A 22,626-nucleotide genomic window follows, 5' to 3' on the forward strand; every position below is an offset into this window, starting at 1 on the left:
TATTTATGTTAAAACTGTACTATACATCTGTGGGGCCCAATATTGTTCCATAATTGATATGCTCTGTCTCCGAGCTCTAGATCCTGCTCTTTCTTATAAAGTTGAGCATTATTTTTTAACTTGATGTACACACTTTCGCTTCACACTTGTATCTGGAGCAGTCTTGTATCTTGCTTTAATCTCTTGAGCAACATCACTGTGTCCTTATCTGACTCCTGGCTCTCTGAAGCTGAAAATATAAAACAGAACGACAACAATAGACAAATGAAAGTACTTACTTTCACACATATAGTTGCAAATGAATGTAAACATTATAGCATAACTTTTTTCTCTTTTACAGCTTCTTGCTCCTGGGAGGGAAAAGAGCACAGGGATGGAGAGTTATGGAGTCCCAGTCCATGTACAAGGTGTGAATGTAAAGATGGACAGACACAGTGCTCGGTCGCAGAGTGCCAACCTATCACATGCAAGCCGGTAATTACAGAGTCCAAACAGTTTCATTTCCAAAGGCAATTTAATTTATTGTCCTAATTTTATTAGTATTTCAGCTGCAAGAAACAGTGATGTAAAAAAGAAACAGCAAAACGTAAAAAAAATATTGCATTGCTCTAACCAGGCCCTATTAGTAAGTATATCTAATATAATGTAGCTTCACAAACAGTGCATAAAATTGGTCAATGACCTAAAATGTCAGAAAAGATATCAGCAAACATCACACAGAAGCAACTGTTGCTGCTTTAGTGGGTTATAAGGCCATTTCCAAAAAAATAACCCTATCTACATTGAAGTACACCAAATATACCAGGACATTTTTAGGACATTTTTAAACCATTGTGTATTCCAAGGAGTGACATTCTAGCACATTAACCCCAATGTTTGATATGAGAACCGACAAAGAACCTAAGCGCTGAATGTTGAGTTTTGCTGGCTTCTTTACTTTAAATGTTATATCAATTATTTTTAGAAAAAAAAGGCTGAAAGAAACTAAGCTTGTTATCTCAATAAAAGAAAATGCTAGAATGGTGTAGGTTTGCAAAGTTAGAGCAGAAAAAAGTCTAAAAAAGCATTTCTGAAACAGGGACCTGCGGAGTATGAGATGAAATTGGAGATATTTGCTAATAATGCACAGCTCGATTTGGTGGAAATAAAACATGGCATAGCACAAAAATGCCCTTTAACAACTGTGAGATTGAATGGTGGTGAAGAGTTTGTGCATTCATCAAGCTGAAAATAAACTTTTCATATCAATGCATTTTGGATGCATTTATGAAGCTACTGTGTATGAAAGCTGATGCAAGACCAAAACTGGGTCATGCAACAAATCCAAACACCTTTAAACCTTTAAACTTCAAAAACATTTAAGTGATGTAACAAGTTTAAATGTTGGAAATTCCACCAAAATCATGTTATATGTTTATTATGATTATACTTCATTATTACTTAATTATATATTTGTAGAGCCTGGTTGGGACCAGATTAATTTTTTTCTTTAATATATTAGGATTTCCTCCTCACTTTATATGACATGTTATGCAATTGTAATACCCATATAAATCATATTTCTTTGCCCTTTTCAGAATGAAAACCTGGTAATCCAGCCAGGACAATGCTGTCCTCAGTGCATCTCAAACCCATGCATAGCTGGCAAAGAGTACAAGGTACATAGAAAAATATTGCTATTCCAGGTCTTGAGAGGAGAGCAGAGCAGTGTAGAGGGTCAATATTCTTTCAAGACAGAGGCAGCTTGAAAGAAAATGAGGTGTTAAAGCAGCACTTTCTGTGCAGAGCGTTCTCATCATGAACACCCTCTTTTATTTTGTCTCTTTTTATTTTATTTTTATGCTGTTTACTCTAGTAGTTCCTCTACTAACGTTTGCATATGACTCATCGGTTTCTATGATGTACATGTAATTATTGAATCATGTGGTCAGTGATGTGTCATGTCAGTCATAATCTAATGAGGAAAATGAGTTACAGTTGATGAACAAGCACAGTATGAAAGGTTTGCTAGTTTCTGAAGTATATTAATTCTCGAACTCTAAGGACTTTCATCTGCGTGATTTGTTCTTTCATTAATCACGCATTAGATATTAAAGCTGTAATGACTAGCATTTTGGTTACAACTGTGAATAATTATTGGATTTGACATCGGCTACAATAAAACCCTTTAGTATACTGTGAGCAACCTTTTTGAATGATAAAACTGAAGCAATATGTGGCTGATTAGGAAATCTAGAGTTCTCCTTGACAAGGAAGACTGTGAGAATTGTTTTTTCTCTACTCCCTTCAAATCTGAAATAATGTCTTCTCTCACCAGGATGGTCAGCAGTGGCAGAAAAGCAGTTGTACCACCTGTGTGTGTCACCGTGGCCAATCTCGGTGTCACACCGAGAAATGCCACCATCTCCAGTGTGATAAGGTCTTTTAAAAGCTATTACACCAAATGTTTCATCTATTATACACAATAACACACAATAATCTAGTCATGGGCTAGTTTTTGTTTTGGAGTAAAATAACCCACAGTTAAAAAATAAAAAATATATATATATATATTTGCTCTAATTGTAATAACATACCACATTTCAGGTTTTAGTGAAAGGCTTTGTATAGCTGTGTTTGACATGTTTCTTGAAGTTGTTTCTTGTGTTAAATTCATTTTTCTCTGGTCTACCTTTGTGTACCAGAAATAAGTTTACCAAGATTTCATGTTTGAATCCAGATGATTACAGAGGGATCAAAATTGGCAGTTCTTTCTGATGTCTCTTTGTGCTGCCACTGACATGATCCAACCGTGGACATTTGTGAGCTCTTGTATGTGGACGTGGGCAGATACATGCTTTTCTCTAAGCATGCTGCCGTTTGACACAGCATGAGCAGCAGCTAGAAAACCTGTTGCTGGCTACAGGTGTTGAGACAAATCCAGTCGAAAGTCTAGAGCACATGAAAGCTGACTTTTTTCATATACAAAATGGAATAAATTTCATGTAGTAATGACCCTCTAATATCCAAAAGTTCAAACTTGATCTGTATTGTGTGTTCTGTCAGGGTGAGATGAAGGTGAAGCGGCCCGGACAGTGTTGTGAGGAGTGTGTCTCCACCAAAGGCAGCTGCTTATACGAGGGTACAACACGTTATCATGAAGACATGTGGAACGGTACAGGCTGCGAGTTCTGCACGTGCCAGCGTGGCCAGGTTTTATGCCAACATGCCGAGTGTGCCAGGCTGGAGTGCCCAAGGGTAGGAGCACCACATGGTGTATCTATATTTATATACATGGCTTAAATACTCCAAATAGTTATTTTAAATGTTAGACAAGAATATCTAAGAACATGTGCTATAATGCAGCTTTACTTCTGAAGGGATTTAGAATGAATGTTGAAGAGGTTATCCAAGGTGACGACATTGTCAAATTTGTCCAGAATTATGCATGAGGTTTTGCAGACATGCTTTGAAATGTGACCTTTGAAGGATTCTTACATCCTTTAGTGTGCACTTTTCTTTATTATGGTATGGCCACTGAAGTATAACCATATGAGAGACGGGACTGAGGTCAGCTTTCATTAGGATACAGGATGAGTGCATGCTGTGCCTTTTGCCTTTTCTGATCGGGGTCCAAAAATGGAACTGACCTGAATTTTTACCAAGGAGAAACGACTGCATCTCTCTCCAGATTTATATACTGATTTATGTGGCAAATATGAGCATTCACACATCAAGGCATTGAAGTGTTGCAGCTGTTAAGTGTGTGTGACTGGACCAGGATGTGTGTGGAAGATAATGTGAGTGTAATGTATTTATCATTGATGGTAGAATGGATGCATATATCTACTATTTCTAATGAGAAATTCTCAGCATCATAGTCAGCCAGTGTTTGAGTGAGGGTGAGAGGAGAAAGCTTTTATAATATAGTTTCCATTACTAAAGAGATTCGATCTCTTTCAAATAAGGAACAAAGTGGTAATCAAGCAATGTCTTATAGAGGCCTTTCTCGTGGATGAAGCCGACCAGCACTAGCAAGCGGCATAAAATGCTACAGTAATAGATTGCATGTTGCATTATTGCTGTGATTTGACTGACTGACTGATTGTTGATTGATTGATTGATTGATTTTTATTTATTTTTTTACACATTTTTACTGTGTCCTAGGGGGAAGAGTTGCTGTATTTAAATGGGAAGTGCTGCCCAGAGTGTAAACCATCAGTCAGTTCTTGTGTGTATATGCACCTAGAAAATCAGGTTTGGAAAATAAATACAACACATCAGCAATATTATGTGCTATAGTATAAAATATACGCTGTACGTTATTATAAATAATCCAAACTCCTGACAATTATTGTATTCTTCAGAACGAGCAATCCAATGTGAAGAGTTTCAGACGTCTTGCCGTAAGTCAATATTACTTCATACACGTTCCACTGTGTTAGAGATATTTTGTCAAAGATGTGAAATTCCTTTAAATAGTGGTGTCAGGAGATGGTGATTTCAGATACGAGTGTTTCTTAAAGGATTGACATATTTGTGTGTGTGATTCAGAATCTGGAGAGTGTAAGCGATGGTCCGTGTCGGGAGTGCCAGTGTCGGGATGGTCAGGTGACTTGTTACCAGCGCTCCTGTCCCACATGTCCTGTTGGCACACTTGCTATGCCTCAGCAGGGAGAATGCTGCCAAGAGTGCCATCCAGGTGAGATGTGTTTCTGACTGTAAGCTGCAGTTGTACAGATAAAAAATAATGACATTTATGAATGTAATTATTTCCAATTCCAGGACAGCATTGATCTTATTTCAGACATACTTGGGATTTCAGTGAACAGATGGCATTTGACACTAAACAAGAAAGAACATTGCAAATTGCTTGCCACATTGCACTTCACATTAGCATTGCTCTGCTCATGCCAGTATTCACATAAATGTTATTTATGAGTCTGAGTATACAAATGTCTCCGTGCTTACTAAAGTTCACGCGACTTCATGCTAAGGCACCTGTGAGAACTAACAAGAGGCAAAACAACAGAGCAAATGAATCTTGTGCTTGACCGTGGGAAGATAATTGGATTTCTAGTTCCCAACAGAGTTCTTTGAGAAAACAGTCCTTTCCCCCTTTTGCATTCAGCATTCTTCCAATTAATCATACTTGATAGTGGGCAGCATGCATCTGATACATAGCTCCTGCTAGCATGCTGGGATTCTGGTTAATTGATTCATTGCTTGTGATTGTGCACCAGTGTGGACCTCTATTACTTTTTACCTTGTTCTTGAATTTTGTGCAGAACTTTTGTGTGTTATTTGATTAACAATATTTGTTTGTAAATCATGTATATGTTCATGTATCATGGCTGTATCAGTGCCATTTGAGCAGTTTACTGGATTTCACCTTTAAATTGATTACATCTTTAGTTATACCCACAAATGTAAGCATGCCTATTTGATTAACAATATTTTTATTTTATTTTTTTTTAAATTTATGCTATTTTGAATGCACTTACTGTTGTGTAACCGATTTGTGAAATCATTATATGTTCCCATTTTTTTAATTCCTGTGTAGTTATTATTTTAGGACAATGAAAAAGGATTCAAGCAATGTGTTACTGTATAAATCAGCACTGCTTCTGGTCCTACACCATTGAGTCAGCTTATTAAGGTCTGACTCAAAAGTGGCGATAACTGTTATACACACAGCTGGTGAACGTCTGCTGCTGTTGAACATGCAACCAGATATAGTCTGCATCATTACATTCAGCATCCCAGTGTTATCTTGCATTCCTTCACACCCAGTCCAAAAATAAATGACACCAAATAGGTTTGCTGTAAGATATTTATGTGCTCATTATTTGGCAGGGTATTCAATAGTAAAGATAATAATTGTGTTTAGTAGCCGTTTATTTTTTTTTGTTTTTTGCATGGTTTAAAATACACAATATACAATTAATATTATTTCTTCAGCCCCTTTCACTGTATTTTACTTTTGCTATTTCATAGCACAACCAATTAAAATATTTAATTTGGTTAAGGTCTGTGTTAGGGATTAGAGGTGAAAAAGATATAGAGAGTCAGGGTTACTACTGAAGAATCATATAAATGAAACTACCAGCTCTTCATGTATCTTGTTGTAAATCATGTATGTATTTATGTATCATGGCTGTATCAGTGCCATTTGAGCAGTTTACAGTTTACTGGATTACACCTTTAAATTGATTACATCTTTAGTAATACACACAAATGTAAGCATGCTGAACATGCATCAGTTTTTTAAACAGCATCTCTCTCTCTCTCTCTCTCTCTCTCTCTCTCTCTCTCTCTCTATATATATATATATATATATATATAGTGGAATCTTGAAAGTTCGAGTAATATTTCAAAACAGAGTTTGTACTAATAAATTGCATAAAAATGTTTAAATTATTCATTTAATGTAGTAAATAAAACATTTATGACAAGTAATTTACAATTTTTGTTGAGTTTACAGTACAGTACATGTACAATTCCCTTTGAAAAAGAAACCATCAAAAGGAGAGTCAAAACCTCACGTTTGTTTGTTATTCACGAGGAGTCATAGAACGTATGCTCTTTAACTTTAAACTGGTTTTAGTTCTATAGTTTATTATAATTTTTATTCATACAAGTTTGAATTTCCTTTTTGTATGAATCACAAATGAAAAAGGAAGAAAAGACATTGAAGAGCTTTCTTTGCATGATTAGACATCAGTTGCCAGATTTTGGAAAAAGTGGGAAAAGTATTTTTCATAGCTAAATAGCTATTTACAACTGGCAATCCTGGATGTTTAATTTATTGTTGGAACATTAATGTTGTTATTGCAATATGTTTATAATATATTCACAGATTTCCAGACTTCCCCTTTAATATCTGAAGATTTTTCCTCAAGTTTAAAAGAAATCGTTATGAGTTTACCGGCACCAGAGTCCAGTCACCTTGATTTGCTGCTATGAGAGAAGTTGTTTTAATGCGCTGTTATTGTGTGTTTGTGTGTGTGTGTGTGTGTACAGCGGTCCAGTGTCATCCAGACTGTTTGGCATGCTCCACTACCCCGGATCAGTGTAATAGCTGTAGAGACCCTGGAGCTTTTCTCTGGAAAGGACACTGTGTGCACGTTTGTCCTCATGGTTTTTTTCCTAAAGGCCGAGTCTGTGCAGGTACCCTTAAAGAGTTTTTCTTTTATAGAACCTTTCATAGGTTTCAAGGCCATTAGATTGTTTTCTACATTTGTTTCTCATTTGCAGCTCATTTACATTTAACTGTTTTATTATTTTCTCTCTCTCTAATGCTTGTCATTGAAGAGATTCATCTCTCTCCCTCCTTCTCTCTCTCTCTCTCTCTCTCTCTCTCTCTCTCTCTCTCCTTCGCTATCTCTCATTCTATCAACAGCACTCATCTTAGTGTTCACAGCAGTGTTTCAAAACTCAATAAAAAAATCTGTTTCTCAGCCATAAAGCAATCCATGCATGATAAAGGTGTTAACGCCACCTTTTCCTAATGTCTTGGTTCACTAGGTCTGGGTGTTTTAAAGGGTGTGTTTGAAACATCTCAGACCAATTCACATTAGTTTAACACACACACCTGAACACACCCTGAGCCTACATAGTCAGGCTGATAAGCAGTATATGCGTAGGTGTATGAGCGTGACTTGAAAAGAACAGGACAAAACGTGCTGTTTTTCTCTTAAAAATATCCCCTTTTCATTCTGAGGTCAGAGGTTGGAACACCACTTGCTGGGCGTCTAATACACCCCAAGAGTGACCTTGGATTTGATGGCGTAATCACATCACATCAGTTTCTGTCCTGTCCTCTGTTTTTCTGCCGTACCTCCTGCAGTTTGAGTTGAAGTTCAGTGTAGAATAAAAATGAAAAATTGAAATGTTAATTAGGTTGACACAGCAGGTTTAATAGTGTCTCAATCTGTCATGGATATTTTGGTGACTCACACTAATTCTCTTTCTTTCTCTCCTTTTTTCTCTTTTTTCCCCCTTTATACCCCTCTCTCTCATACACACATGCACTTTAAATCTCTTGTGTTGTCTCCAATTGTGTTATGCACTAATTTATTGTCTCCTGTTCTCTCCCACTCTCATTCTCTTTTTCTCTCACTCTGTCAGCCTGCCACCCCTCCTGTGTCACCTGTGAGAACGACTTTGAGTGTACAGCATGTGGTGGGTCGTTGCTGCTCAGCGGTAGGCAGTGTGTGGCCGCCTGTGAGACGGGACTATACCAGGACCACACACAGTGCCTGAGTGAGTGATCTTCCATCTTCTGTGCTTAAAAAAAGAGAAAACCAGAAAGAACCCCACACACATGACAACACACACAGCGTATCTTTTCATAGATGACTATGAAAAAAACCCCCATGCTTGTGAAATGCAACGCTATTGAGTTCTTCATTTATAGCTGTATATAACCAGCTGTTTATCTCAGATATACTGATGGGATTTGTTTTCGAGCTCGAATTCGTTTTATAGCAGGGTTCAAAGATTGACATTTTGAAAGACACATTTTTAAATGTATTCCTGATACGTTCACAAATTCTCACGCAATCATTCGGTTTTCAGATATTCAAATCGCTGTGCTCAAGAGCTAGCAAAACACCAACTTTTGTTTCAGATAATGATATGATATTGAAACCTTGGAGTACCAAATGAGATTGATAGCCATCCGAATTTTTATTTTAAAGATAGATAGATAGATAGATAGATAGATAGATAGATAGATAGATAGATAGATAGATAGATAGATAGATAGATAGATAGATAGATAGATAGATATAAGGATTGGATAGCAAAGATTTTATTTGGAAACCAATGCAAACATAAAGCTAATATTTTGTTAGGAATATTAGGAAGATGTAGAAGAGTAGATAGCTTCTTACATTCATCTAGAATATTCAGTCGTTTCTCTCTCACAGCATGTTTCTCTAACTTGCATGAATATCAAGGGACCCAAACAGAAGCCATGCCTGCCCTGACAAACTAGCAGTCCATAGGCATTTCAATTCAGAAGGGACTGTGCAGCAGCAATGGTGTTAACTGGTGTGTGACAGGAGCATTGGACCAACCAAAAGCCATTCCAGCAGCTTGTTACGCTGTTTCATTTCAGTTAGTAATGAGCTCGGACCAAAAATTGGACTGGTCCTAAATATACAGAGCGAGTGCAGGTAGAATCTCCATCTCAGATGCAGCATTTTAGTGGGTTTAATATGATTGAATGTTAACTGATGGGAAGAAATACACTGTAGCATTTAAATCGACTCAAATTTATTTCTCCAACACGACTGTTAGCAGCGAATACTGTCACTATGCAGCTTTACAGAAATCTCCTCAAAGCAAACTGAGTCTTGGGCATCAGTTATTTTTGGAAAATCTTTAGAAAGCGAGTCGCAAGTGAAGAAGATGGAGGTCGAACTTTGAAACGAATCAAAGCCACAGATGTACAAATGTGTTTGGGATTTAGGGATGGGGAATATATTAATAAAAAAGTATGATATTTTAGTTTTTATGTGAGGGTGAATAACCATCTGAATGAAGTGGAGGATGTGTGTAAAAGCACATCCTGGAGGATTTACAGGATTAGGTTGCCAAAAATATATATATAAAATATGCAAAATTATCAACCATACAAATCATTGGCATTTTTATTATTTAATTTTCATTTTATTTCATCCTTTTTTTTTTTTCATTTCACAAGTCTTAAAAGTATGACTTCATAGTTAGAGTAGCAGCAAGCATATTTTGTTGTGGAAAATGTTTTACCTTTTAAACCAGACTTATTTTTTACTTTATTTTTTACAATAAACAAAAACACTGCACATGGAAATAAATTATTATTGCAAAAATTGAATTTTTATTTTCTTTGTGATTTCATTAAGATGAACTGAAAATGTTCTATACTACAGTGTAGTGATTTAATAAAATTTGGATTTTAGTGTCATGACACCATTTTTATCGTCTGAATGCAAACAGGAATAGTGTTTACTGTTTACTGTTGTTAAACGCTTGTGTCACTAATCATTTTTCGTAATTATTTGAATAACAGCCAATTGTTAGGTAATATTTCATAATTACATTTCAAAACGAACCCAAGTGACAACATGAATAAAAGGATAATTATTAGACCACCTCTTCTCACATCATGTGTCCAATGTAACCATATTTGAAGGATCAATCCCAATTTATTACATCTTTATAAGTTGTCAGTCAGGAGGGACAGATAATTATACATGCACATATGTTTATTATAAGAGATCTCGCAGAACTTGCATCTTCAGCACTATATTCATTCAATCTGCCTGCACTATTATATTTTATGCTGCACTAGGTTTGGGGTCTGTTTCTCAGGGGCTCGCCGCTTTTGAAATGAGGCTTTACACATTAAACAGATTGCTCCTTCCAATGCCAGGAATTCAACAAACAATCCACAATGAAACCTGATTCCCAGGCACAACATTCCCGTAGATGCTGTAGGAATGAAAAATCTTCTATTGGCTTTCAATTTTAAGCAGTGTGAATTAAAGAAATAGCAGAAAAAAATATTTCTGAGATGTTAACAAGCTGTTCATATACATATGATGTTCGTCTAATAGTTTGTAATAGTGATTAAAAAAAATTATCTGTTATGGTGCTACACACTATTCATACTACCATTCGTAGTATTTGGCTGGAGATAAAGTGATAGATGGCGAATTAAGAAACAGGGGAAACTCCAAACTCATCACAACTATACAGTGTGTCTTTATTCTTTTGCTCCTTAAATCCCAAGAACCACCAACAAGGCCAGCGTTCCTAAACCTCTAATACATTACCACCATTTTTGGTTTAGTCTAAACTAATTAATACTTAAATTAATTCCTGTCTATAATTTTATAATGTATTACATGAACTCTTTGGGACTCCTGTTTAATTTTTCATCCGTTTAAGGCCAGCTTTTTATAGAAACTAATCCAAAATGCACAACCTGAGTCAGAAAAAAGTAATTACACTTTTGATTATAGTTGCTGCTAAGAGCAAGGTAATTTAAGGTTAGATCTCAGTAGGTCGTCTATTATCCATGCAAAATCTGGGCTAATTTAGCTTCTAGTCAGCGTTTTCTGTATTAGATTAGATAGACGTCTCACTGTGTGGTTCAGTGGGGACCGTGTGAAAAGAAGGTACTGTAATTGGGCCATGTGTGTGTGTTTGTGTATATATGTGTGTCTGTGTGTGTGCATGTTTTATAAAGCCTGGGTTTCACAGAAAGGTCATCTTTTGTTCCAGTTCACACTGGCATGTAGTCTAAGTCACGCTTCTGAAAGTTCTCACCACGGCTTATCAAGCAGACTTTATCCCTTTGAATAGACGCCGCTCGGATTCTGAATGGCATATTTGACCCCTTTTTCTGCAGGTTGCCATGACTCCTGTTCCTCATGCCAAGGGGCGGGTCCTCAGGACTGTCTGTCATGTGCTGACCCAGCCTATCTGCTGAAGAACGGCTTTTGTGTGGCAGAGTGTGGGTCAGGCTTCTATGTCAGTCAAAGCCAATGTCATGGTAAGCAACTGTTTTAAACATGTCACAGGATTTGTTCATTCTGTACAAATTTGCTGCTTAACAATGTATTATCCTATACCCTTACATGATTTATTGTTTCTTTCCCTAGAATCCACTAAGCGTGTCATTTTATATGAAAAAAAGCAACAAAATCTTATTTTAATGGGACCCAATTAATGAGAAACAGTAGCACTTCAATATTTTTGTTTCTTTTTGTTTTTAGCTATGTCTACTGTTGTTGAATGTGAGTGAAATTATTAACTTCACCATTTACTTTACATTATCATTATCTTCACATTTATTTAAACTGTTTACTTTACATCAGTTACATTACATTACATCTTGTTTTTATCCCTTTTATAATAACAAAATTAAATTACATTTTATATTGGGCAAAAAATATGCGCTTATATATGTTATCAAGAAATCCCCAAACCCTGTGGACTTACCTGTGCCTACAAAAATCTATTCTTTACCTTTGACTGTACTTCTGACACTGATGACTCCTTTCAAAAAGTACATAAATAAACATTTCCTGACTGGAAAAACATCTCCTGACCCCTCACCGTATGGGTAATGACACACTTTTAATTTAAATCTGTTTATGTAGACCATCCTTCCGTATGTTACAATGGAAAGCATAACATATAAGCATGAACTTATTACCGTAAAACTGATATTTATCTTGCTACTGTCTAAGCGGCTGTTATTCAAAATTAATCAACGCGTTCCCCTAATCAGACTTGAGAATTAAACAGATTTATGACTGTAACATATATTATCATGCCTTTTATCACCTCAGACAACTAGCTTGCATGGGCAGTGTTTGCTGTCATATTAACAGTAAAATATTTAAAACTAGCCAAATGTTATAAAATATAAGCATTACAATCGAGACTTTTTTAAGCAACATAGCTATCTTTGTTGAGGCTTACAGTTTGTTGAAAAAAAAAACCGTTTGGGCTATTAATCTTGATCCGAACACTTTTTTTTGACACTGAATAATTCAGCATGAACATTAAAAGCCCGTTTTCACAGGAGCTGATATTTATTTTTTCAAGAACAAAACCTGCATCCAGCCAGATGTTTAGTGTTGCTAGTAACTCAGAATTCCCCAGGGGGCTTAGTTTCAATCATCTCTGGTCAAAAGTAGGTGCACAGACATGCAAGAGGGTCTGTGAAGAACCTTCAGGCTGCAGCGTGACAACAAAATCACGAATGTCAGCTTAAAGACTGAACGTCCGCTCGGATACCGTCAAACTCGAAGAGGTTTAGCGCGTTTATACACAGCTCCCTCGGCAACTGCTGTTGCTGATTTGTGTTGAAGGATGTCATGCTTGTCTGCTTACGTCGCGTGAACACGTTTTGCACCTTGTTTAGACACGCTGATGATGATGACAGCTGTGAAATCTGAAGTGTTATCTCTGTTATTTCTGCCTAGCCATCTCATTTTGTACTAATAAACAATTTCGATTCACTGGAATTTGTTAATGGACATGTGTCTTATGATGCAGCATGCGACTCGTCCTGTGCCACCTGTAAGCCTGATAACCCCAGCTGCAATAGCTGCCCCAGTGCCTATGCACTGCATCATGGGAAATGCATTCCTGACTGTCCGGATCAGCATTACAAAGACAGACACAGCCGCTGCCAATGTAAGTATATTTTTAGAAGGCATCCACAGTAAAAGATTTTGTCAAACACATGAATTTATCAGTGTACATACACAGTATGGACAAAAGTATTGGGACACCTGACATTTTTAGCCATATTTAGTTGTTCCCCAAAATGTTAAAACAGAGTTGGAGGCACACAAATGTATAAGATGTATTTAGGTGCAGTAGCATTACCTTTTACTACAGATCCAAATCTGTACTGGAGATCCAAATCTGTTCCAGCATGACAATGATCCTGTGCACAAAACAAGCTCCATGAAGATATGGTTTACATGAGTCGGTGTGAAAGGTCTTGAGTGACCTACAATAGAGCTCTGACCTTAACTCAATTGAACACCTTTAGGATGAACTAAAATGCTGACTGCACCCCAGGTCTCCTCACTCTACATCAGTACCTGACTTTACTTAAACCCTTGTGGCTGAATGACCATAAATCTCCACAACTACACTCCAGAATTTACTGGAACATATTTCCAGACAAGTGGAGGTTATAACAGCAACTGAAGAATACATTTACAAAAAGCATATATGAATTTTATGGTTAGGTGTCCACAAACTTTGGTCCATATAGTGCACATTGTTGTATTAAAATCTGTCATGCATGAGCTTGAGCTGCACATTTATAAATAAAAATGATATAAATAATAAAATAGGTTGAACACTAATTTGCTCTCATACACTGATTATTGTACACTGTATTTATTTCAAGCTTGTATAAAGAAATGCATTTCATATGACATGATTTATTCCTATATTTTGGCATGTCACTCAGTGTGTCACAGCTCGTGTGCATCCTGCTCTGGCCCCTCGGCGACCCAGTGCTCTTCATGCCCCAGCTCTCTCCTTCTGCACGGTGGAGAGTGTGTAGAGTTCTGTGGAGAGGGTCTGTTCAACAGAGATGGACGGTGTTATAGTAAGAGCTCAGTTTTTACCCTCAGTTATACATGACGTTTAATGAGTAATAATAATATAACACTTCGATTATTTAATTGAGCTAAAGATAAATAGCATTGAGGTAATGTTTGTCTTGAAGACAAAAGGAAGCCCTACAGTACAGGTTATGTAATCTATTGTTGTAAATTATTATGTAAATTATTTGTGTGTCAGTGTCAGGACTCTGAAGATATTTATGAGCGGTAGCAGCTGAGATAAAAAAAATGCAGATGGCAAACATAAACACAAGTTACTGTGCCACAGGGTTGTGTATGAACTGAATTCAAAGTGACAGATATTAGTGACCCAGCGGAAAAGCTAAGCCAGAGATCAAGAGCCAAGGATGCGGAGATGTGTATATCGCAAAAGCTGTATTTACACAGCCAGCCTTTTCCCCCAGCTTTTCTTCTATTTTCTTTCTCACTATGACTCTCTCTTTTTCCTCACATCATATTTTTTCTACTGTCTCTCTATTTTTTGTCCTACTATTCTCTTATTCCTTCATACTTTGTCGCTATCTCTGCAGGTTGCCATGTATCTTGCCGGGCGTGTGTAGGTCCCGAGCTCTCAGACTGTGTACGGTGTGTAAAGCCAGAGGAAGTGCTGCAGCCTCAGAATGCACATGTCTCTTATGGCATGTGTTTATCTTCCTGTCTGTCACAACACTACCTCGACTCAGATCTCATCTGCAGAGGCAAGTACACCGAGCCAAGATCTTCATTTCTTATACGATTCTCACAATGATGTGGGAATTACTCATTTCAAATCAACATACAGCACAATTTGTGATATTTTTAACATTGTGTTAATCAACAAAAGCTCTAATATGAGAATTATGATAATATTGTCAGTATTGCTGTGTGAAATGCAGTGCTTCAGTGTTACACTTGGTTTTTTTAATCTACTATAAATCTTTTTAAAGCTTTAATAGTAAAGGTGTGGTCTCTCTGGACTAATATAGTGAATCCAGATTCTAGATGAAGTTGAAATGTAATTAATTGTCCTTGGCGTCCTGGGAGAAAAAAATGCAACCCATTAGAAGAAACACATATCTACGTTTCGCTTTGTAACTAATCAACTAAGGTGACAGGATGCATATGGTAGAGAAGCATTATTAAAAAAAATGGGTCTCAGTAGGCTAGAAGGCTGTATACAGAAAACTAGCCTAGAGGTGGTTCATAGTGATAAATGTACAGAGAAATTAACGGCTCAGCAAATTGAATGGGAATTGAAGTTGTGTGATTATCAATATAAGAGTTAACTCCAACAATCTTCATGATTGGCAGGATGGGGGTAAGGATGAGGTGTAAAAATGAAGTAGCTTTTCAGTAGATTATTAGTAGCTTGACATGTCCAAAAGCCAGTTATTGCGAGGTCAGTGTTGTGGGAGTACAATTCCACATGTTTAATTCTAGCTAATAGAAAGAAACAGGTCAGCACAGATTGTTTCTAATCTATAATAGAGCTGGTATCTAAGATTTCACTGGCAGAAACCGGGAAATAAAAAAGATTAATAAAAAGAAGAGACGTTTTCAAGCTCAGTCCACATTTGAACTCATGGGTTCTTTGAACGGGTAAAATTTAGCATTCTAGATTTGAATGAGAATAATTTTTTTAGCATTACTTTCCTAGTAATAGAATTCTGCATGGAATCTTACCTTAAGCATGCCGTTTGGAGAAAAGTACTAAAATCCTCTCCCATCTGTAAAGCTTAACAGTGGGAGTATAATGGAATTGAGATGCTTTGCTGACTAAGGACCTGTGTGAATTGCAATAACTGGAAAACAAAAGAAGTCAAAGGGGGTTCCACCTGGCTGAACCTGAGCCAGTTTATAATTTGTGGAGTTCTCTGCTGCTTATGAGGCAATTTGGCATTGAAAAGCATTTCTCCCAAACCCATCCTACAGCACCATATTCTGTGGAACTAATTTCTGTCTTATAAATTACCTTTAAACCAGGCCTGTTCTGGCTGAGAGCGGAGCTAAATTTCGGACCTGAAACGTAAAAAAGACGCTCGAAATTAAGAAACTGGTTATATTTATTGTGTAGCAACATTCTAAACTGAAGGTGATACAAAACCAGAAATGGTTTATAACATTACAAGTCTAAGGAGCATCATCAGCAAAAACAGAGAAATTAGACAGGGAGCTATTTGAAAAGGCAAATCTTGCTTCTGCTATGTAAAAACATGCACGTTATGTTTTTTGTTTTTTAGGATTTGTCTAAGGTTGTGTGTAGGATTCTTAATGGATAAATATTTGCCCCTGGGGTATTTTTTGCTTCATACAGACTTCCTGGATAGGCTTTGATGTTCTAGAAACTTGAGTGGTGCAAGTTACCACTGAGTCATAGAAGGTTTTTTTTCTCACAGATGCATAAACACACCTCCGTCAGACATAAAGACGGCCTGGAATTCGCTTCTCACTGAAATGTCAATGTAATTCATGAGGAGACTTGAAATATAATGCTTGGGGTTCTGCTATTGAAACAACTGACGATTGCATAAATGTATGCATGTAAGCATATAAATTTATAGTGACTCGGATATCGTGGAATGAATTCCCTGCCTACGATCTTAACCAATATGTTTGATGTATGAGGCTTTGGCACACTCCGCTGCACATCATCAACTATGATATTGTAGGCTGTGGACATTCAGCTCTGGGCTACCATCAATGAGTCCACTGTCAGGGTCCACCCTAACCCAATGATAATATGTCCTCTTGACATCAATAGCATCCATTGTGTGAAGCTGCATGCTTAGACAAATCATCAGCTTTCTCCAGGATAGCAGCTGAGCTGTAGGGGTACATATATGAGCTTGTTTGTGTGTGTGTGTGTGTGTGTGTGTGTGTGTGTGTGTGTGTGTGTGTGTGCTGGCAGATCAGATGACACAGTGAGGAAGTTCCAGTGTGTAAATCCTTTTCGTGTTTCCAGTTCAGCAGCTTGTCAGATGACGTGTGCGTGTGTGTGAATATATTAAAACCAAACTCACATTAAAACTTTCCACACAGAACGTAAGAAATTCTCATGTTTGACATACAGGTGCATCTCAATAAATTAGTTGAAGTTGATTTATTTTAGTAATTCAATACAAAAAGTGAAACTCATATTTATATAGATTCATCACACACAGACTGATATATTTCAAGTGTTTATTTCTTTTAATTTTGATGATTATGGCTTATAGCTAAAGAAAACCTATTTGTTCAAAGTGAAAAAAGTTTTGAAAAAATTATTAGAGGCTTGTGGTGTCACACTTTAATCAGCTAAATAAATCCAAACACCTGCAAAGGTTTCCTGAGCTTTTAAATGGTGTCTCAGTCTGGTTCAGGCTACACAATCATGGGTAAAGACTGCTGACTTGACAGTTGTCCAGAAGACGATCATTGATACCCTGCACATGGAGAGTCAGACACAAAAGGTCACCGCTAAAGAAGCTGCCGTTCACAGAGCACATTAATGGAAAGTTGAATAGAAGGAAAAAATGTTGTAGAAAAAGGTGAAACGAAGCCCATTCATTAATTTGAGGAGATTCACAAAGAGTGGACTGCAGACTGGAGTCAGTGCTTCAAGAGCCACCATGCACAGATGTATACATGGGCTACAACTGATGCATTCCTTGTGTCAAGCCACTCCTGAACCAGAGACCACATCAGAGGTGTCTTACCTGGGCAAATTGTATTGAATTACTAAAATAAATCAACTTATTAATGATATTCTAATTTATTGAGATGCACCTGTGCACTATATGAACACAAGTTTGTGGACCATAAGATTTGTATGTGCTTTTTGAACGTCCCATGCTACATTTAGTCCCCATTTACTGTTATAATAACCTTCACTCTTCTGGGAAGATGTTTCACTAGATTTTGGAGTGTGCTTGTGAAGATTTGTGATCATTGAGGGCACACCATAAGGGCATTAGAAAATTACTGATGTAGAATTAGGAGGGCTGGTATGCGGTCAGCATTCTAATTCATTCAAAAGATCTTTACTCAAAATTTTCATGGAGTTTGCTTTGTACACAGGGGCATTGTCATGCTGAAACAAGTTTGGGTCTCCTAGTTCAAGTGAAGGGAAAATTAAACGCCACATATAAAACATTCTATACTATTGTGTGCCTCCAACTCTGTGGTAACAGTTGTGGTAACATATGGCTGGACAAGTCCAAATAATTTTGTCCATATAGTGTATGAAGTTTGATATCATTGCATGCTATTGTCATCTGAAATATATTTTTAATCCACTTATGGTTTATAGATTTTTTCCTCTGTTTCTTTTGTAATAATTCATTGCAAATTACTTTTTTTCATTTATAGACCTTCAGTTTTTGAGGCTTTGAATTAGCACCTCATTTATCAACACATCAATTGAATTTCTTCTAGGGCTTTGTTTATGGCTTTGATTGAATCATATTTCAACTGTCCTGAAAATGTAAATTGATCAATAGGTGAAGCAAAGGAAAAATTAATCAGAAGTGGGCTATGAAATTGTTTTACCTACATCTTTATAGCATCTGTTTGAAGAGCACGGTTTGAAAATGGATTGTATTTAATTTGCTCGCTGTTCTTCTTTGGGGCATAAACTCAAGTATAATTATAGATAGATTATTTCTGCTGCCTGACAGTGTGAGCTGCATAGGTTGGATATTATACTAAAGTGTGTGTGTGTGTGTGCTTGCCTGCATGCCTGTGTGTGAGTGTGAGGGATGAAGAGAAAATGTGACATTTTGCTCGGAAAACACAAAAGGTCTCGTTTTAGTATTAAGCTACATTAATGAACAATAGGGCACTCCTATATTTACAAGAAGATATGTGTTTCTAGTGACAAGATACAGCATGCGTGCTTGTGTTTTTAGTCAAAGCCTTTGTTTTACCCTACCTGACATGGGTTCCCCCTCAAGCACTTTTCCAAAAGGAGCCAGAGCTTGCTGTCGAGTGCCCTTTATATAATGGCATGATATATTGTCAGTAATGGGCATGAGCCAGGCTTAGATCTGTCTTTTTAGCATGTTTGTGTTTGAATGCAAATGACTGCATTCACCATGGATTCTGGATGGGAAAAAAAGACAATTTGTACAGTTTATTTACACATAAATAGAGTTTAAAGATCTTAAAATTCAAGATGACATCCTGCAGTGACACAACAATCGAAAAGACAAATTCAAGGATGAATGAACAGAAAATCTATTTTGCCATGACACTTCTTCACTTTTAACTGTGCAAATAGACTAGAAACAGTTATAAAGGCAAAGGGTGAGCATGCAAGTTTGTAAAGATTATTTGTACTGCACCATGGATTGGTTAAGATGTTGAAATTGAGGTTTATATATTAATAAAAAGTATATGAATTAAGATTATAATCAGCGCTGAATGGTCTTTGCATTGGGCTTCTGCAGTCGCATCTGATGATGTTTCATTGAGGTGTTTATTTCTAAAGTAAATTTTTACTTTAATAAAAATAATAAAAATACATCTGTAAAACTTAAGATGACAATTTTAGGCATTGAATGTTTTAAAAGTCTCCAAATGTTTTGTATCCAGTGCGTAGATGTTCAAACCTTTTGTGAGCAAAAACTCAATGCTGTAGAATATGAGCTGCTTGTTCTCCATGTTTAAACATCTTCTTACTACAAACTTGATTTCCTTCTAGAATGCCACGAGTCATGTTCACATTGCGCATCAGGAAATGCCAACAGCTGCACTTCTTGCCTTCAACCCGGTGTCCTCTACAATGGACAATGCCTTGATCGGTGTCCTCATGGTTTCCATGTCCAAGACAGCACTTGCCATGGTAAGAACAGTCCCAATCTTCTCAGTTTTCTTTAGTAAAACCCATCCCTTATCAAAGCCAAAAGTTTTAAATCAGCTTTAGAAGATAAATGATCCTGTCCCTTTTTAAGAGTTACCTTGACTACCTTCTATTATGAGAAAAGAAATGAACATGAATCAATACGACTACCGAGACACTGACAGCTCTAAAAAGCAATATATGTGGCGGAGTATTGCCGTTTGTCAGTAAGATTCATTATAATGTACGGAGGGGATTGTATTAAAGCTTTTCAGCAACACATGCCAATAATGGGGTGTAATTCCTGATGCGAATCCGGCTCCCTGTACCGCTTTTTGGCTCAGCACTTTAAACATCGTTTAAGAGTCTGTTGGATTCCACGCTGCAGGCATTTTAAAGATGAACTACAAGCCAAGAAGAATCCCACGTACTTAGACTTAATGGCATCATAATTCCTTGTTGGCCACCTTTTGAAGATAAACCATTAAAAATGTTGAGCCAAGGCTAGATAGTGAATGGCTTCAGTGTCAGGCTCATTTAGGAAGGCTAATTGAGCATGCTAACCTCTTTCCAGTTGGGTAACCCAAGTTGATTTGGTATCAGCCCCAGAGATTTTAAATTATTTGCTTGACATTAGTGATGTAAAGGAAAAATCTGTGGCAGTGTGATATTGTAGGAGGAATTTGGCTGGCGTCCATGAGGTCTGTTTTTCCTATACTGAAAGTCCTTGCAAAGTTTTTCTAATGGAAACTTCTTTATCCGATGATAGAACAGTTTTTTCTTGAATATTTCAGTTCTGCTCTCTTCTCACTTCCCACATTTGTGTCATTCCCTCATTTTACCTTCTCCACTGCTGTTCACTGCAACTCTAAACACTTATTAGTATAACTATGCCCTAAGGTGAACACATCTAAAGCACTGTACTTCCACTGACTCATCTCTCTATACATGACCAGCACTTGACTGCACTGCCCCTGCCACAATGTGTAATGTGTAATGTTTTTTGTTCATTTTGTTGGCTTGGGGGGTTTCAATTTAGCGGTAATGTATTATGTGTTAGCGGCCAGAGCAGCCCCTTTAAGAAGGTAGCGGATGGAGGTAAGACATGACCGAGGCAAGCATCTTGACGTGCATCAAGAGTGAGTCATAGACAGATTAGGCAGAGAGAATCCGGTAATTTTCCAAAATAAAACATCGTTCAGAATCCAATAATAAATAAAACGGAAATAATGTAAGTTATGTATTCTTTCTGTGTGGCCTGGTATCAATTGGCTCACGGACCCAGGGGTTGGGGACCACTGCTCTAAGTGATATTAGTTCAAATAGTTGTATGAAAGTTATTGTGCTTACTTTTTTTTTTCAGCTTGCCATCCAACATGTAAGGAATGTTCTGGTCCCTCTCAAGCTGACTGCACAGTCTGCCCATCTCATGCCAGCCTTCACAACGGCTACTGCCGTACCAGCTGCCCTGAGGGACAATACCTAAATGCTGTCGGATACTGTAGTGGTGAGTTACTCACGTTATCACGTTATGGTGCATAATATGCTTGTAATAAAAAGTTGTATTGCTAAGGTCAGGGTTCACCAACCTTTTAAAAACTGAGAGCTACTTCGAGTACTAAGTAATATGAAGGGTGCTGCGTGTTTTGGTTACTTCTGGGTGCTAGTAATTGAGATTATCATGTAATTGGGGTTTTACATTAAGCAGAAAAGATTTTCTTATTTTGAACAGACCTGCAAACGTGCTTTTGCCTTTTTTATTCTTTTTTTTTTTTGGTTGATTCAGTGCTAAACATTTTCTATGTTAAGGGTTCTGTGTCTCAGTTCTTGTGAAAGGTTGTGTCTCAACAAGCATGAAGAATCATAATAGACTAATAAACAGAAAATAGAAAAGGAATGATAACAAGTCTGAACACAGATAAAAAAAGACTAAACTTAACAAAAACAGGCATTTAGATAAAACACAGTAGGTTTGGTTTAAACAAATGGATTAATATATTCAGGTTTCAATTATACCATCTTAAAACGAGATTTAAAAAAAGAGGCTTTTACTGGATTTCTATCTTTTCCTCAGCTCAACTCATTTATTAAGGGATTCCTGGTGGGATTGCTCAGACAGGCACTTTTTATCATTCTTTATAATCAGATGTTCTCATTGAGAATCATCAAGATAATGCTTTATACTGTACATGCTGTGTAAATACATTTTTAATAATATATTAGACTGTTCAGGTTCAGCTTTGAACTTTTTGCATGTTTTCAGAAAGAAAGAAAGAAAGAAAGAAAGAAAGAAAGAAAGAAAGAAAGAAAGAAAGAAAGAAAGAAAGAAAGAAAGGGAAAAAACAATTATCTAATTCTAAGGGCAGTTGTTGAGTGCTTTCAAAATTTTTAATCTATTTTGCATTTGAAATATTTGACTGTAAAAAATATATTTTTTTTATGAAATGAAAACCATAAGAGAATAGGTGGAGTCTTTCAAAAGCATTTTTTATTAAGTTATATATATATATATATATATATATATATATATATATATATATATATATATATTTATTTTATTTTTTCTGAGGCACTTTAAAATAATTATTGTAGAAATATTTTTAAAGGTTATTAAGGTTTTTTTGGCAACCATTTATGATTATAATAACTGAGCCACCTATGTATATACTTTAGATTATGTTTGCTGTGCTGTACAAG

General features: G+C 36.7%; 1 protein-coding gene across 1 annotated transcript in view; it reads left to right on the forward strand.

Moving 5' to 3' along the window:
* Positions 1-22,626, forward strand: part of fras1 (Fraser extracellular matrix complex subunit 1) — a 119,067-nt gene that overhangs the window by 40,843 nt on the left and 55,598 nt on the right. The window contains exons 6-20 of the mRNA XM_046842250.1: positions 341-474; positions 1,578-1,658; positions 2,318-2,419; positions 3,046-3,237; positions 4,147-4,236; positions 4,347-4,385; positions 4,534-4,681; positions 7,003-7,149; positions 8,110-8,244; positions 11,384-11,527; positions 13,042-13,182; positions 13,976-14,116; positions 14,663-14,830; positions 19,792-19,932; positions 21,293-21,436. Of these exons, the coding sequence (XP_046698206.1) occupies positions 341-474; positions 1,578-1,658; positions 2,318-2,419; positions 3,046-3,237; positions 4,147-4,236; positions 4,347-4,385; positions 4,534-4,681; positions 7,003-7,149; positions 8,110-8,244; positions 11,384-11,527; positions 13,042-13,182; positions 13,976-14,116; positions 14,663-14,830; positions 19,792-19,932; positions 21,293-21,436 (1,947 nt within the window). The remainder of the gene's footprint in view (positions 1-340; positions 475-1,577; positions 1,659-2,317; positions 2,420-3,045; positions 3,238-4,146; positions 4,237-4,346; positions 4,386-4,533; positions 4,682-7,002; positions 7,150-8,109; positions 8,245-11,383; positions 11,528-13,041; positions 13,183-13,975; positions 14,117-14,662; positions 14,831-19,791; positions 19,933-21,292; positions 21,437-22,626) is intronic.

The sequence above is a fragment of the Silurus meridionalis genome, chromosome 27 (genome assembly GCF_014805685.1).
Source record: "Silurus meridionalis isolate SWU-2019-XX chromosome 27, ASM1480568v1, whole genome shotgun sequence".
Lineage (NCBI taxonomy): Eukaryota > Metazoa > Chordata > Actinopteri > Siluriformes > Siluridae > Silurus > Silurus meridionalis.